The 17,516-nt window shown below is 36.0% G+C and overlaps 1 protein-coding gene across 1 annotated transcript; it reads right to left on the reverse strand.

Moving 5' to 3' along the window:
• Nucleotides 1-271: 271 nt before the first annotated feature.
• LOC143607818 (uncharacterized) lies at nt 272-4,660 on the reverse strand. Its single transcript, XM_077083120.1, has 5 exons — nt 4,554-4,660; nt 3,798-3,856; nt 2,245-3,672; nt 1,966-2,119; nt 272-1,137 (listed from the first exon to the last, which is right to left on the reverse strand). Exons 1-5 carry the CDS (start codon nt 4,654-4,656, stop codon nt 533-535), a joined length of 2,349 nt encoding a protein of 782 aa, XP_076939235.1. The 5' UTR covers nt 4,657-4,660; the 3' UTR covers nt 272-532.
• Nucleotides 4,661-17,516: the final 12,856 nt, after the last annotated feature.

The raw sequence follows: 17,516 nt of genomic DNA on the forward strand, positions 1-17,516 counted from the left end.
GATGATCTTCCATACCATTTTCGGACTACACGTTTCTTGGAGCCTTTACCTTTCATTCTTGGAGTCTTTTATCTTTCAAAAGGGGGTTAGAACATTTCTAAAATGAGGTGTTTGGGATCGTTTATTTTCATCAACTTATAACTTATTAACTTATTAAAAAGTTAAAATTTGTTTGAGATTGCTTACGTTATTATAAATCACAATGTTGTGACTTAGTATTTTTGGAAAAGTTACAAGGAGATAAAATAAGGAATCCCAAACCACCCCGAACATAGAATTCAATATGTAGACAAGTCATGACATTAGGCAGATAACACAAACAATTTAGATGGTTTACACCAAACCAATTCAAAAGTTCTTAACGAGTCGGTTTTTATGCGAGTTTACATATGGCTACTTATAAATTCGCCTACACACCACGCATTTACCCGTGTTACTAAATAAGTTAATAACATGAGGCCATGAGGGTCAGTGAGTCAAGTCATTGCCTTTTCTTCTTGGCTAAAATCAGACCTAAAATACCAACACTTTATCATGACAGCAAATCAACCACTATTTCATCAATCAACACAGTTAATATGTCGGTTCCAATAACCGCGCCTTCTTCGAAACCCTCAGGTTTAAAATCCAACCATTTCCCTTCTCCACTACTCATATCCCGATCCACCACCTCATCCACCATCAACTCCTCCATACTTCTCCAACCACGTATCTGTTTCTGTATTTCACCTGCCAACAAACCCTTCTTTTCGAACACCGTTGACCACTTTGACCATTCGTCATAACTTCCACTCAGCCCGCGTGCATGCATATCTTCCAAACAAACGCGCACACAATCAAACAATGTCTTCCTTTGTTGTTTTGACAATGGGTCAATGCTTTTGTGTTGACTCTCCAACTGGTCAAATAGATCCACACTTGTCACCTTTTGGGTCGGGTCAAAAGCAAGATCATCTAGCACCAACTCTGCATGGTTAAGTACTTCTTTAATGTATTCCAATTCCCGTTGTGATGACCATTTTGACATGAATGTGAATTCGAATAATGTAGTAGGAAATGATGTGGCTGAATCCAGCAATTCTAACTCCTCTGCGAATAGTTCCATGTTTCTTGTAGCAGACATATACTGTGTGTTTCCTGGATAATAATCTTTAACGGGTCAAATGTGTTATGATAAACGTTTTAATATGCATTAAAAAAACTCATAAATTACTTGATTAAAAAAACAGTTGCATAGTTTCTGCAACATAATCACAATTTACTCATTGAACTTTCTAATTGGGAAAACTTTACCTAATGGTAACCGAGTTCTTTTTGTTTCTTTAAAGTCACTTAACTTTCATTAGGTGTTCCAATCTTGATAAAACTACTTTGTAAACATTGTTTTAAAAAAAAAATTAAGTGAGACAAATAAAATATATATATGAATATTGGTAACTATGTAATTATTGTTTTCAAATTAACTTGAAACTGGAGTAAATAGTGAAGACAAAAGGTTCACTAAAAAATAATAAAGTTTCATAACTGATCAACTTAAGTCAAACTGGAAAAAAATTCACTAAATAGTAACCAAGATTCATATATGTTTCATTTGGCTCACTCAATTCAAACAACAACAACAAAACAACAACAACAACAACAACAACAACAATAATAATAATAATAATAAAACAACAAATATAATATTTAAAAAAAAACTATATAAGATTGGAATACCTAATGAGAGTAAATGACTTTTAAAAGAACAAAAAAAAAACATTTGAGTGACTGGAACACTTGAGAAACTTGGTTATCGTTGTGTAACATTACCCCTTTATAAAATTTTAAAAAGTAGAATAAAAGAAGGATTTGGTAGTCAACCCAGTCTGTTTTGACCAAAACAAAGGAACAACAGCCAACACACTCATTTTACTGCCTCTAGTTTTAACATACACAAAAGGCTATAACTGAAATTAGGAAGGTTACCGTTGCTGGTTAAAGTGGTTGTGCTGTTAGATGTGATGCAACTGTCATTTGACAAAGACGGTTCGGGGCTCAGGCTAGTGCAAGAATGTTCATGTTGGTGCTCGTGTTTTATCCCACTTTCATAGTTTTCACTGCGCTCTGTCACTTCAACTCCCTGAAAACAGAATAAGATTTAAGTACAGATATCATTGTTTATAAAATGTTTTCAGCTAATAATATTACTGCAATTTGAACTTCGCAAGTTAAATTGTGTCCACATTATAAAGTTATGTATAATACCTGCGAATCCATTATAGCATCCATCGTCTGATCAACTAACGAGACATCAGAATCATGTTGAGCAATAATCTTGTCCTCAACTAAAGAAGATATTTCCTTCAGTTTTTGTTCCAACAAAACACTCAAAGCATCACTATCAATCACCGGTGAGATCTCTTTATCCTCTTGAAACAGGGACCGACTCTTGACTGTGGGTTGACCAGAAGCCTCTGAGTCAAACCCTGGTTTCTTAATAGGCGAAGTAAACGTGAACGACACCACATCCATCCCACTATTCCTGTCCCAGTTTGAAGGCCCATCTATAGTAATATTACATTTAACAGACCTTTCTTTGTCCTTAATCACAACACTGCTAGTAACATCCCCATCCGTTTGTCTTTTCCCAGAAATATTCTTTGTTGTAGACACCGATTCAGATGTCACTAACCGAGGTTTTCCGGGTGAGTTATCAACCGCCTTCGTTGACTTCTTGACCTCCTTACAACCGCTCGTGAAAGTTGTTTTTCGGCCATGCTGATATTGAACCCTAGGTTTTAAATTTGTGTGATCTTTACGAGATGCAGTGTTTTGCTTTTGATTGTTCTGTTTGAGTACTTCAGGGGTTTTACCTGTTGTTGATCTACTCTGTACCCTTTTAGGTGTACTTCTTTGTACCTTATCCAATTGAACCGAGGCCGACTTAACATCATGTTCCTTTTGCTTCATGGTACTCCTACTATTTCTTGAAGTAGACCCCTCAAATTTCTGAATATTTGTTTTCCCTGGAGTAGCAGATTTATTCTTGTTCTTCAAAACCACAATTTCAGACGGACATGTTTTGGGTCTCGGTGATGGTTCAGGAAGTCTGGATGCTCTATCACTTCTATGTGCAGCTTCCATTTTCTGTTTTAGATCGCGAATTCTAAGTGGGACGGAAGTAGACCTAGAAGATGGTAATCTTCCGGTACGAGTTGACTGGGGACTTTGTTCAATTATCTTGGAAGCTTCCTCCATAATAAAAGCTGCATTCTTTGAAAGAATGAATCCAGGACTCTTGATAGGAGATAACATTTTGTGGTAAGTAAGAGGTACAGATTTAGCTGATTTTGGAGGTAATACCTCGGCTTGAAATTTCTCAATCGCCCGGTTCTGAAACTTGTGTAATCTATCTTCAACTGGGTTCCTTGAAAAACCATCAAGCTTATTTCGCATACCATAGTCTGCAACAGTTTCAGACTCGGCGATGATTCGAGGGTGTGCAAAAGAGTGAGGGTGAATATGTGGAGTGAAACCGGGATCAGAAGAATCTAGAGTTGGTAATGAATCTAGTCCCATAAGTCTAGCCACGACCCCAGGGGCTTTAGTTACATTTCCTTCATTGTTACTCGTGGACGGAGCCCAATCATATTCTGACAGACTTGGACCGTGCATACTCTCGTCTAACCTCATCTACATAAATTCAAATTACAAACATTTCAGTCGTGAATAATCGTTTTTCATTGGCTCAAATTTCAGTCAACAGTAGAGCAAATGAAACCATAAAAGACCAAATGATTCAAGGAAAGCTAATTTACCTGCTGAAGCCTGGATATAGCCAACTTGTCTACATTCTCTTTTCCATGTTTCGAACTTTCTGTCACCACATTATTAAACATAATATTAACCAATATGTTATCTGTTACTATTATAGTTTCTCAACATTTTGTGTTCTAAGTAGATTACTGCTATTTTTTTAGAACTTTTTTATTATTGTTGTTTCTGATTTCTTATGCCACACTTTATACTTTTTGGATACGATACTCTGCATAGTTTCTTAACATTGTGTGTTCTAAGTAAATTACTGCTACTTTTTAGTACTTTTTGTTGTTTCAAATGTCTTATGCCACACTTTATGCTTTTTGGATACTATACTCTGCATATCAGGAGTAGGGATGAGCAAATGGACCGGGTACTGTCATACCTGTACCAAAACGAGCATTTCGGTACAGATACCAAGTTTTAAAGAAAATCAGGATCGGAAAATTCGGGATTGGTACTGGCCGGTACCAATACCTGTGTGTACCAAATATTTTCCTGCGGTAACGATACCGAACCGAGCATTCTCGGTACGGGCACCAAGTTTTTAAGATAATCGGGATGGGTAGCAGTACGATCCCTAGTCAGGAGAAGTTTTTGGAGCCCGGGCCCGGTAGGGGCAGCCTCACTATCTCCCACGATAGAGGAAAGGTTTGCCCCCTAACAACCCCCCAGACCTTACATATAGCTTGCTATGAGTGGGATCTTACTGTTTGCTTGTTATTGTAAATTTGAGAAAAAACAACGTAGTGTACCTGGTACATCTGGTTTATTAGAGAAAAGTTTCTTGCGTGATTTGGCATTCCAGTCAAACAATTGAAGAAAGCCTCCCTTTGAACTTGTCTTCTCAGCTTCCATTTTTGAACAACAATGAGATATGAATAATAGTCCAACTGCAATGTAAGTAACCATGGAAAACAAGAAGATAAGCAGGTGATTAAAGTGGAAATCATGAAAACAATTAAATCAAATTCCACCGTAGTTTTACAGTCCCTATCAAAACCCTAACTGAGCTTAGAAGCAAAATAGTCACACACATTTGCTTGAAAACAACTTAATAAAATTGCAGTGTATACAACTACAGCCCCTATCGAAACCCTTGCTGATCTTAGAAGCAAGATACATTTGAAATTAGAAAACCATAAAGCTTCATAATAATAACATTTATTTACAAATTGAAGAAGATGAAGCATCAGACACATTACATTATGGAGTTGAAGTTAGTTACCGTCAGTAAATGAATTGAATTGCAGATTCAGATCACATCACATCTGGAGCATGATGAATAGTATAGTCTAGGGTTTTTGTTGACTTTTGGGAAGATGTACCGAGGAGGTTTGAATCACGAGAATGGAGAGTGTTTTGAAAATATAATGAAAGAAGTAATAATGAATGACTGTCAAGTTGAATTGGGAATGGCGAGAACCATTTCATCCACATTCCTTATTTATATTTATATACCTATTAATTTGCAACTTTAACAAGGAAGTGGTAAAAGTTCTCACCTCGAAACTGCCGACACCGGATCTGTTTCTGCCCTTCTCCTGCAGAATCACCGGATCTGTTTCTGTTTCTCCGGCAGAATCACCTTCGAAACTACCGTACAAGCTTCCTCCAGCAGTGTGTTCGTGTCCACGGGAATAAAGATAAGCATTTCTGTTTCTGTTCCTATTATTATTGCATTTCTGTTTCTGTTCCACGGTAATAAAGATAAACAGTTTGAGATCTACGACTTGCATATACTCTAGAATGTAGATCTAGCATAAATCACTTAATATAGAAAGCAGATCTGTAAGCAACTTGTTTATTAATTATTATAAACCAAATCACAAAGCATAACATAGATCTAGCCTTTATATCGAATCATATTACTGAAAATCAATATAAATAGTTTAAGATCTATAACTTACGTATACACCATACACTAGAATGAATGTAGATCTAGCATTAATCACTATGAATGTAACAGGTAGAGCATAAATCACTTGCAAAATGAACAAATTAATTAACACATATTGAATAAACCAGATCTGTAACTTGTAGCATTATTATTATTATTATTATTATTATTATTATTATTATTATTATTATCATTGTTGGTATTATTATTATTATTATTGTGTGCGCAATTATTATTATTTTTTGCTGCCGTTGGGGGTCCCAAAGCAAAAGAGTGAGCTTCTTGTAACCTGGCTGCCGTTGAGCTGTATTTGCCTTCATCATCTTCACGGTATACTCGTTCCTTTCTCACTATTATTATTATTAGTATTATTATTATTATTATTATCATTAGAACATACGTGATCCGGATCTTTGGAGTTTATTTTCATTTTAAGATCTCTTGACTATTATTGTTATTGCTACACACTATTATTATTATTATTATTATTATTATTATTATTATTATTATTAGTTTTTGTTACTATTATTATTATTATTGATTTGGTGTTCTATTGCTTGTGTTTGTGTGATTAGTTGCAACCATAGAGCGTAGGAACCATGACTATTACTTGAGACCATGTCCTGAAACGAGGGGTGTAGGAAAGAGTAAAGATAAGGAGCGTATATTGCGTTTGGCTTCTTGGAATGTAGGAAGATTAAATGGTAAGTTGCTAGAATTGGTAGATGTGCTTAAAAGACGTAGGGTTCAGATAGCATGCCTCCAGGAGACTAAGTGGAAAGGACATAGAGGGGCTGAGTGTAATGGGTATAAGTTGTGGTACTCGGGGTCTGATGGAGCTAGGAATGGAGTGGGGTTTCTAGTGGCTAAGGAAATACACACTAGTGTGGTGGAGGTGATAAGACATAATGACAGGATTATGGTGTTGAAATTAGTACTAGGAGAGGAAGTAGTGGCAGTAGTCTCCGCCTACGCGCCTCATGTAGGCCTAGATTAGGAAAAGAGAGAATTTTGGGATTGCCTAGACGCAGTGGTAGAGGGCATACCTAGGGGGGAGAGGATTTGCATAAGAGGTGATTTTAATGGACACATTGGTAAGGCTAACGATGGTTTTCAAGCCGTACATGGGGGTTTCGGTTTTGGTGATAGGAATGAGACCGGAACAGATCTTCTAGAGTTTGCGGTGGCACATGACCTAAGTATTATAAATTCTTATTTTAGGAAACAAGATTCTCATTTAATCACTTTTAGCAGTGGCGGACGCGACACGCAAATTGACTACCTTTTGATGAGGCAAGGAGACCGACGTTGGTGGAAGGACTGCAAAGTCATACCTGGGGAGGCAGTTGTGACTCAACATCGACTACTAGTGACAGATATAGCCTTTAGAAATAAGCTGACTGTTCGAGAGAAGAAAGGTACACCGAGAATTCGATGGGGAAATTTGAAGGACGAAAATCTCCTACTGTTTAAGGATAAACTCATACTGCATACGCGGGCTCGACTAAATGGGGACTCAACTCATATATGGGAAGCTATGGAGACAAAGATCATCCAAGTAGCAAAGGAGACTCTCGGGGTCACAACAGGAAAGACAAGTGGGCATAAAGAGTCTTGGTGGTGGAATGACGCAGTGCAAGACAAGATAAGGGACAAACAAGGATGTTTTAGGGAGCTAATGAGGTGCACGAATGAGAAGGAGCGAGTGGAATTGAGGGACAACTACAAAACGGCCAAGATAGAGGCGAAGAAGGCAGTGGCGGAAGCAAAGAAGGCGGCCTTTAAACGGATGTATGAAAGTCTAGAAACAAAAGAGGGGGAACATGCTATGTTTAAGATTGCCAAAGCCAGGGAGCGTAGAAGGCAAGATCTAGGACCGGTGAAGTTCATAAAGGATACAGATGGGCATGTACTGGTCAAGGAGCAGGACATCAAGCTAAGATGGCAAACCTACTTCCACAATCTTTTTAACAATGGGAGAGCTTACCAAGAAGAACATGACAACACAAACTTTCAACGACAACAATCGAATAACTGCTACTGCCAACGGATCACACGAGAAGAGGTGAAGGATGCACTTAGGAGGATGGGAAGGTCTAAGGCGGTTGGCCCAGACAACATACCCATCGAGATGTGGAAGTGTCTGGGGGAGGAAGGAGTCATGTGGTTAACTACTCTGTTCAATAGTATTCTCAAATCAGGTAAGATGCCAGACCAGTGGAGGAGCAGCGTTGTAGTTCCTATCTATAAGAACAAAGGAGACGCCCAATGTTGTGGTAACTACCGAGGAATCAAACTACTAAGTCATACTATGAAGCTATGGGAAAGAGTGACTGAGGTTAGACTTAGACGAGAAACTCAGGTTACGGTCAACCAATTTGGCTTCATGCCGGGGCGTTCCACCACAGAGGCAATACACCTTATAATAAGATTAATGGAAAAGTATAGGGAGAAGAAGCGTGATCTACATATGGTGTTTATTGACCTAGAAAAGGCCTACGACAGTGTGCCACGACAGGTGCTCTGGGAGTGCTTGGAGGGTAGAAGAGTGCCCAGGAAATACATAGAGATAATTATGGATATGTATACCAGGAGTGAAACAAGTGTCCGTGCGCCAGTGGGGGATACTGATTTCTTTCCTGTAGAGGTAGGTCTTCACCAGGGGTCAGCGTTGAGCCCGTTTCTTTTTGCAGTAGTCTTGGATGAGTTGTCAAAGTCGATTCAGGGGACTCTCCCGTGGTGCATGATGTTCGCAGACGATATTGTGTTACTTGCTGAGAAAAAACAAGATCTAAACATGAGGCTTGAGGAGTGGCGAACAACCTTAGAGACAAAAGGTTTAAAGATTAGCCGATCTAAGACGGAGTACCTCCACTGTGATTTTGGTGGGATAAACGACAATGAAGACGCACAGATCACAATTGAAGGGCAGGTGGTCCCGCAGGTAACGAAGTTCAAGTATTTAGGATCATTTGTACAGAGCGATGTGGAATTAGACAGTGATGTGACCCACCGAGTTCAGGTAGGATGGTGTAGATGGAAAGCAGCCACAGGTATATTGTGCGACAAGAGTTTCCCGACTAAACTAAAGGGAAAATTCTATAGGGTGGCAGTTAGACTTGCAATGTTATATGGAACAGATTGTTGGGCCATCAAGAAGGCACAAGTGCGGAAGATGGAGGTAGCAGAAATGAGAATGCTACGTTGGATGTGTGGGCACACAAGGCTAGACCGAATAAGAAACGTTGTGTTTCGCGAGAGATTAGGGGTGGCGAACATAGCAGACAAGATAAGAGAGTGGAGATTGAGATGGTTTGGACATGTAAAGAGAAGACAGACGACGAATCCTGTTAGATCCGTAGAAAACATTACTATAGAGGGGAGGAGGGGTAGAGGACGACCGAAATTGACTTGGGATGAGAGGATTAGGCATGATTTGATAGACCTAAACCTCTCCAAGGACATGGTTGAGGATAGGAATTCGTGGAGAAGTAGAATTAAAGTTAAGGATTTTTATAGAGAATTGAATACCTTAGGGCTTAGACTTAACTTATTTAGGTCACATACCATAATGGTATTTCCCTTACATATATTATTATTATTATTATAATTATTATTAGCTTTTATATAGCTGTTAAACTGTGATCTTATTATTAATATTATTATAATTAGTAGTAGTTTTTATATAACTGTTAACTTTGATTTTCTTTATTTTGCTTCATACACATGTACTTAGAGCCGAGGGTCTCTCTGGAAGCCACCTCTTTATTCCTTTGGATAGAGGTACGGTGTGCCTACATCCCATCCTCCCCAGACCCTACTTATAGCTTTGCTGTCGGTGGGATTTTACTAGGCATGATTGATTGATTGTATTAATTTGCAACTTTCTGTTGCATTGTTGTTACTACCTTATGCAAGCAGTTTTGTATCTCTATGTTCTTATTATTCTTACTTTTTTTGCTGCATAAATATGTTGTACACTGCGTTTATAGTTTGTGTGCATCCATCCACGTGGTAGTTATGTAAGTTCTTTTGTTTCCACGTAGCCTAACTTCACACGTGTTCTCTTCTCTGTTTTTCACCTTTTTGTGCTTCCAAAGCTACATGCTTCGTATTTGTTTGAAGTTTGAACATTCATATGTCCATTCTCTTTCTCTCTGCTAGACACCAGACGGATATTTTTGGCTTAGCCATAGGCTTTTGCAGCAGATACTACGATGGTATCATGTTTCGTAGAGAGAGAAAGAGTGTGAGTAACGGAGTTGCTGCCCTGCGTTGCCGGTGGCTTTCCGGCCATCTATGGTGGCGCGGTGGACGGCAACCGTATAGTTGTTCCCCTCACTAATCTACTGTTTGTTTATTTTACGCTTCATCTATAAGAGTTATAGACGCATGTGGTTATGATGTTGCAACTGTTGCCAGGTTCCATTTTGGAACCCAGTGCCTGTCGATTCTATCTATAGATAGAAATGCAGAGGTGGATGTTGGTCTGCCGTTGCCGGATAGAAATACTTGCAAGCCTATGAATACTACATGTTTTGAGACAGTAAGTGCTTTGTATTTTTCTAAACTATAAGAATGCTAATGATCTAATTATCTGCAGTCATGTATCAAAAAGATAATGCAAGCCGATGAGGATGTTGGAAAGTTAGCATTGGCAGTACCGGTTTAGTAGTCGTAAACAAATGTCGTGACATTTGGTTTGCTACTGCGCAATTTCTCCGTGCACGGTAAGCCCTACTTCAATTATGCACACCAACTGTTTGTGTGTGAACAAGTATCTCTAATTTTGCTTTTTGCAGGTTGAGTTCGTATGTTTGGTGTTAAACTATTCTGGGTTTTCTTCCTGGATAATTTATGGACTTTATACTATTATATGCATCAACCCGGATTGCGACGTGGACAACTACAAGAGGCTTGCATAATAATAAGAACTATGGTTGATTAGTTGTGTTTTGTATTTGATCTATATATGCTGGTTCTACTATGTGATCTGTTTTGTGATAATGTTTGGTATGCTTTGTCCCAAAATTTCATGTTCTATGTGGTGGTTTTTAAATAGGATGTTGGTTGGTTGCTACTATAACATCAAGTTTTGTATCAGTTTTAGGATTTGAGTGGGTTATGTTATTTGGGTATGTTTTTTTAAACGTTTTGTAGAAGATTTGTTAAGAAGTTCATACAGTTATGGTATTTCAAGATTGGGAACCCAAATGAAATAAGCTACTTATGAATTCATCACATTCAACATTTTTATTAATCACCCCCACTTTTTGCTTGGATAGGACTGCTATAAAATATGTACAAGAAACAGACGTCAACCTAATAGCTCCAATCCCCCAATCTCATACTAAACTATAACTATGTGAGAACACGATCATGATAACAAGTATAATTATCACTACCGTTGTCTATTGGCATTTACTTGAATTTGCTAAAAGTATTGTCTTTCATCCCCGCCGCAACGCGGCGGGGTCTAAATACTAGTTTCTTAATTAAACAACAAACGTAGTAATAATAATAATATATGATCAAATTATAAAATTTGTGATTTGTGACAAGTTTGATTACAATACTCATTCTTTATCTTAACGCAATACAATATATTCACATAACATCCATCTAGCATGTTTTTCTAAGCTTTCAAATCATCTGGTTTTCATCTGTTGAATTGTCACGTAATTCAATAATTAATATTGTCTAAAATCATAACTTCACTAATTAATCTACCTATATTATTAAAGAAGTAGAGTTTATGGACACCTGAACTCTTCTTATTGATCAAACCCGCTTGTTTCCATATATAAGAACCGCTTCTTTGATTTTTTTTCTAATCAAATAATTCTAAAATAAATTCAATTAATTAGGAACTCATCTACTTAGACCATTAACATTTTCCTATTGGTTCAATTAACTATTTTTCAAAAATATCCGTTCATCCATAGAATTTCTATCTATTATAATAAATCAAAAATAAAAAAATTCCAATGTTGAAACCAATATATACACTCTCTTCACCCGTTTAATTGTAAGTGCAATTTCAAAATTAATTTACACAAAACCTTAACTACTACTTCTTTATTTCGTCTGATACACTTAGGGGTGAGCAATTCGCGGTTCCGAACCGTCAAAACCGGGGAACCGGAACGCTAGATCTGAACCATATCATTGTAATTCAGGTCCGGTTCCGGTTCTTAAATTTTGGTGAAAACGGTTCCCGGTTAGAACCGGTGGGTTCCAGTTATAGAACCGTTAGAACCGAGTTAGGCGTAAACTTTGAAGATTATATTTAAAATCATATATATCTAGTAGGCTTTCTAGCTTCCATGTACTAGCGACCATCCACGTTCTCACTTTCCCGATTATATACAATCCCATAACGACAATCATCTTCCACTATGGGGATATACTACTTGTCGTTTTTTATGCCTGTTGGAGTGAGGAAGAAACTTGAATCTTTACGTGCCATATTCTTTTTTTTTTTGGGGGGGGGGGGCGATGAGAGTCGGAAAATTCCTTGGGTTAGATGAAAGTTGGTTTTGGCTGACAAAGCTAAAGGTGGATTAGGTATACGCAGTTTGAAGAATTTTAACTTGGCGTTATTATATAAATGGAGGTGGAGATTTGTTAATAATCCTAATTTTATGTGGGTGAAGGTACTTAAGGCTATTTATGGGTCAAAACTTAACCAAGATGACATGTCACGGGCAATCTAAGGGAATGGGATTTGGTCTCGTATAGTGAATTCGATTATTAAAATTAATGATGAAGACTTGATTCCTGCTTCAGTCATAAGAAAAAAAGTAGGAAACGGAAGTGAGACTTTATTTTGGAAAGATGTGTGGTTTGGAGATTCTAACTTATGCTCTCGATTTCCTAGACTATTTAATTTGGAGGTGAACAAAAACAATTTAGTAAAAGAGAAATTGGTTAATTTAGTTTGGGTGTGGAACTGGAGAAGACGTCCTAGAGGTGGGGTGGAGGACGCTCAACTCAATGAGTTGATCTCTCTGCTTGATTCAGTATCGTTGAGTAGTTCAAATGATAAATGGATCTGGGACTTGGATTCTGATGACGCGTTCTCGGTTAAAGGAGTTAGATCCTACTTGGATCGTCAGGAGCTGACGGAGGGTACGATACCTACGAGATGGAATAATTCATGCCTAGGAAGGTTAATATCATGATTTGGCGCCTGCTACTAGATCGTCTCTCGACTAGATTTAATTTAAGTCGTAAAGGTTATGATATTCCTTCTATATTATGCCCAATTTGTATGAATTCGGTGGAAGTTTTGGATCACATTTTTGGAGGGTGTCACCTTGCTTCAAATATTTGGAATGCTATCGGTCGTTGGTTGGAGGTGGCTCTTCCGGATGATAAAGGGCCTAAAAGTGTTTTAGAATGGTTGGATTCGTCAGGATGGGTGATAAAGAAAAAATATGTTATTGAGGTGATAATATATATGACATGGTGGAGTATTTGGAGAGCTCGGAATGAGATTATTTTTTGCCAACCCAATGACAACAAAGACACTCTGTTTGATTCGATTGTTTCAGTTTCGTATATGTGGTTATCATCTCGTAATTGTAAGTTTTATTTGAACTGAGTGACGTGGCTTAAAAACCCGTTACTTAGCATGTAATTTTAGTTTTGTGCCCGGTTAGGTTTTTCTTTCCGGGTGTGGTTTTATTCCAAGCTTGCCTTTCAAAAAAAAAAATCTTCCACTGCCCTAAATCTGTTATAAGATATAATTGTTTTCTGTAATATTTTGAGTCATTCTAATCTATTATCAATCCCCTCCATTAAAATATTATATGTTGATATGATAATTTTTTATTTTCCAGATTGTAGCTTGTTTTTGCACCTTCTAATTGTTTATATTAAGATGTTTAATTGAAAATCGGTTCCGGAAAGAACCGTTTACACATGAGCCATTTAACTCGGTTCTGAACCGGATTGGAACCGTTAAAATACGGTCCTGTTTTGGTTCTTATATCTAGCACTTAATGGTTCCGGTTCGGTTCCATTTTGGTTCGGCTCTGGTCAGTTCTGAACCGTTGCACAACCATAGATACACTCCATCGTCTTCCATCATTCAATCGTCACAGAGTTTATACAATCGATGCTACATTTATTCATTGGCTTCTTCCTGGATGAAATTCCTACAAGTTAGATATTTTTCCATATAAAATGAATATTTTTAATCTATATAGTGAAATTGCAACTTGAAAGCTAACATTACTGGAATGATTGAATTTGATTTCTTTTAATATATAAAAATTGGATTTTTTTTTCTCGAATATCATGTAGCTTCAACACTTCATACCACTTGGGTTGTTTTTATTTTTTTACTTTTTGCAGTTCAACAGAAGCTGCAACTTGAGTTGGTTTATATGTGACTTGCAAGTTCACATCGCAGATTCAATTTCACATCATAGAAGATATTTTTTGTGCATTACGAGTGTCAATTTACCTAATGCATCGATCTCCTATAATTTCTCAGGTTTGAACACATCATTATTATAATCTTAATACATGTTTGTATTAGTAAAAGCCAATTTTGATGGGTACGATAACTAGTGCAAGTAGTTAAGCTGAAGTAACAAATTCACTAGATACAATGCATATGTTTTTAAGATAAGGTATCGAAATCAAGTTATGAGTCCATAAGTTTCTATTTAGTTTTGGTGGATTATATTGGAATGACAAGCTACATTACGTCAAATGGGTCTAAAGTAAGGCTAACAAAACGGGAAGGCCAGTTTAGAATGGGCGATGGGTTAAATTGAGTTCGGGTCAATTGATTCTTGGGTTCGGTGGTGGTTTTGTTTTGCCCCATTCTAAAAAAAATTGAATTCGATTCGGCGTTTGAATACGTTTGTTTAAACGGATTATGATTTCATGTTTCTTTATGTTTCTTAGTTGTTTGGTTTGATGGTGAAAAGTTTTTTTTTTCTCTCTTGATATTATTATTTAAATTTAAATTCCATTATTATTGTTTGACCTTTTCCCCTTTTATATATATATATAGATAAAGGATAGAATACGAAAATCTTTTATCGTACATTACTTACGCGAGGCTATTGAACGTTCAATCGATCTAGGGTTTTTCGATCAGAATAGCGAGTAACAACAATGGCGAACCAATCTTCGTCCACCACTGCTCCGATCGATTCTGTCCACCTTCACCATGGCCGTTCAACAATCCGTCACTATCCAATGAGTCTGTCCACCATCCAACGATTCCGTCCACCGTACACCCATCTTTCTCTTCACAACTTGTTCATATGCTAGTTGATCAAATTGATCAATTGAAATTGAAATTGATGAACTAATTGATCAATTAAACTTTGAAAGTGATCAATTAATCATCAATTTGAAGTTTCAATAAGTCAATTTTGAGTTTTGAGTGATGAGTTTTAACTGAACGTTTAAAGTTTTAAGCCTGAACATTTAAAGTTTTAAGCCTGAACGTATTTGAGCGTTTAAAGTTTTTTGTTAGAACTTCTAAAGTTTTTGCATTGAAAAAACTTGAACGTACTAGAACATTTAAAGATTAGTTGAACGTTTAAACTTTTTGTTCATTGTTAGTGTTCATTTGGTCAGAACTTTTAAATTTCTAGTTATGGTCAGTACGTATTAGTTGAACATTTAAAATTTTACTCTCGATCACACTTCCTACTCGCAAGCATGGCTATGTACTAGCGTGCTCAGTAAATGGAAATATGGTGTGCTCGGGATCAGAAAGTTTGCCTTTGTGAAACAATTCAAAGTTTTAAAGAAACTTTTGAGATATTAGATGTCGTTGACCGTTTGACCAAGTAGTTCTTTATGAAGACACTTACCCAAGTTTTAAACTTTTTGTTCATTTTCGGTGTTCATTTTGGTCTAAACTTTTTACTTTAGAAGTTCTAGACAAAAAATTTAGAAGTTCTGTACAAAAAGTCTAGAACATTAAGTTTTATACAGAACGTTTAAACATGAACCCTAATCATAGATCAATTAAGTGTATTATTCTGCAATTTCATATCGATTGATGATTCCTAAATCCTCTTATACATCAATTCAATAGATTAAATCAACAATGTTTGATCAATTTGAAGATTTTAATGTTCAATGACGTTCTATTTCAATTTTGGTTTTTGACTTTTGAGATTTCATACTGTAAGTTGTGATTAGAGTTCAGAAATTGGATGAGATAGATTACGGAGTCCTGAATTTGGATCGGAATCAATTTAAAATCGATGAATTTGATCGCGAACTACTGTTTGGGTTATTCTACCAAACTGCCACCAGCGTGAAATTGAAATCGATGATCAGGAGTGTCGCGTACGTAATGTATGATAAGTCATTATTGTACAATAACTCACCCATATAATATAAATATTATATATATATATATATATATATATTTATATATATAGGTGACGCCAAGGGATTTGCAAATAGCCAGGAAGGATTTTCTAGGTAATACATGATGAACCTAACCATGTGATTTATTTAGTGCACTTTGAGGCTAACAATGGCAAAAGCTATAGAGAATTGTTTCATCGGAATGTACGTATTTGTTTGATTTCCTATATCTAAAATACTATATCATTTTTACAGGAGTCATATGAGTTTCTCAAAAGATCATTTGACTGAGTTTCTCAAAAGATTATTAGAGACAGTCATTGGTTCAATTAAAACATTTGCAGCGAGTCATATTTAGCAGTTAGAGTTTTGGCATGTTTTGTTTATGTAATTAAACCAATAGTTATATATATTTGCTTGTTTTTTTTTTTGTTTTTTCTTATTTCTTTTGTGTATACGTTAGTTTAATTAGCTATTTAATATAATTTGATTTAACAAATTTCTGTTGTTTTATAATTTTAATTTAATTTGATTTATTACTTCTAAATTTGAAATGAGTTTCCATATTTTTTCTTGCTTAAAATATATTATGTTGACTTAATAATTAAAATTTTGAAAATTAAATTATCATATTATTATATGGGTAACAAGGTAATTCATTATGATTATGAATATTATATACTTAATTTAACACAATCACATTTTATTAAGGTTTTAATTTTAATTGTTGTTTCTTAATTTTGAGTTAAGTTTCCTAATTTTTCTTAATAACAATTTATTGTGTTAACTTAGTAATTCAAATCTGGAAAGTTTGAAATTAGTTACCTTCTAAATTTGAGTTATATGTTTAATGACATGTTTTTTTCCAAACATTAATTTTCTCAATGCTAATTATTTTCACACACATTCTTTTTCTTTGTTTTAAAAGTCAAAACTTGCATGTCATAATTTATTTTTGACTCATCACCAGTGTGTATACGACCCTCTGATTCTTATTATATTATATTGTTAGCACTGAGTCGCTGATTGAACAAAACACCATCTTTACCAACTTTACGCGAGCTATATGGATTCAATGTAGTGGTTGAAAAATACAAATGCTTTGGAGACTTGGAGATAATTGTTGATAAATTTAGTTCCACGGTAACTACCATCTATCAAATAAATAAGTCAAACATTGATATTAAAGTCAAACTTTGTTACTTCAAAAATTAAAACAACGGCCTAATATATATGCTCTTACAATAAGAAACTTTGCATTAATGGTGATATTATGTATTCCCCCACTTACAGTAGTTTTCTTACATGTTACTTTTCTATTTTTAGAGAGTTTAGTTTTATAAACTAATAACTAAATCTAATACGGGACGAGGTCGTTTCAAAAGGTTTTTTGATTTAAAAAGAGTTAACTTGTCAAAGTGTGTTTAAAGTTTTGGGTCATGATCTTGGCGGTGGATTAAATCAT

Source organism: Bidens hawaiensis, unplaced genomic scaffold (assembly GCF_021521415.1).
Source record: "Bidens hawaiensis isolate Kalapana, Puna unplaced genomic scaffold, B.hawaiensis_p1.1 tig00087249_1, whole genome shotgun sequence".
Lineage (NCBI taxonomy): Eukaryota > Viridiplantae > Streptophyta > Magnoliopsida > Asterales > Asteraceae > Bidens > Bidens hawaiensis.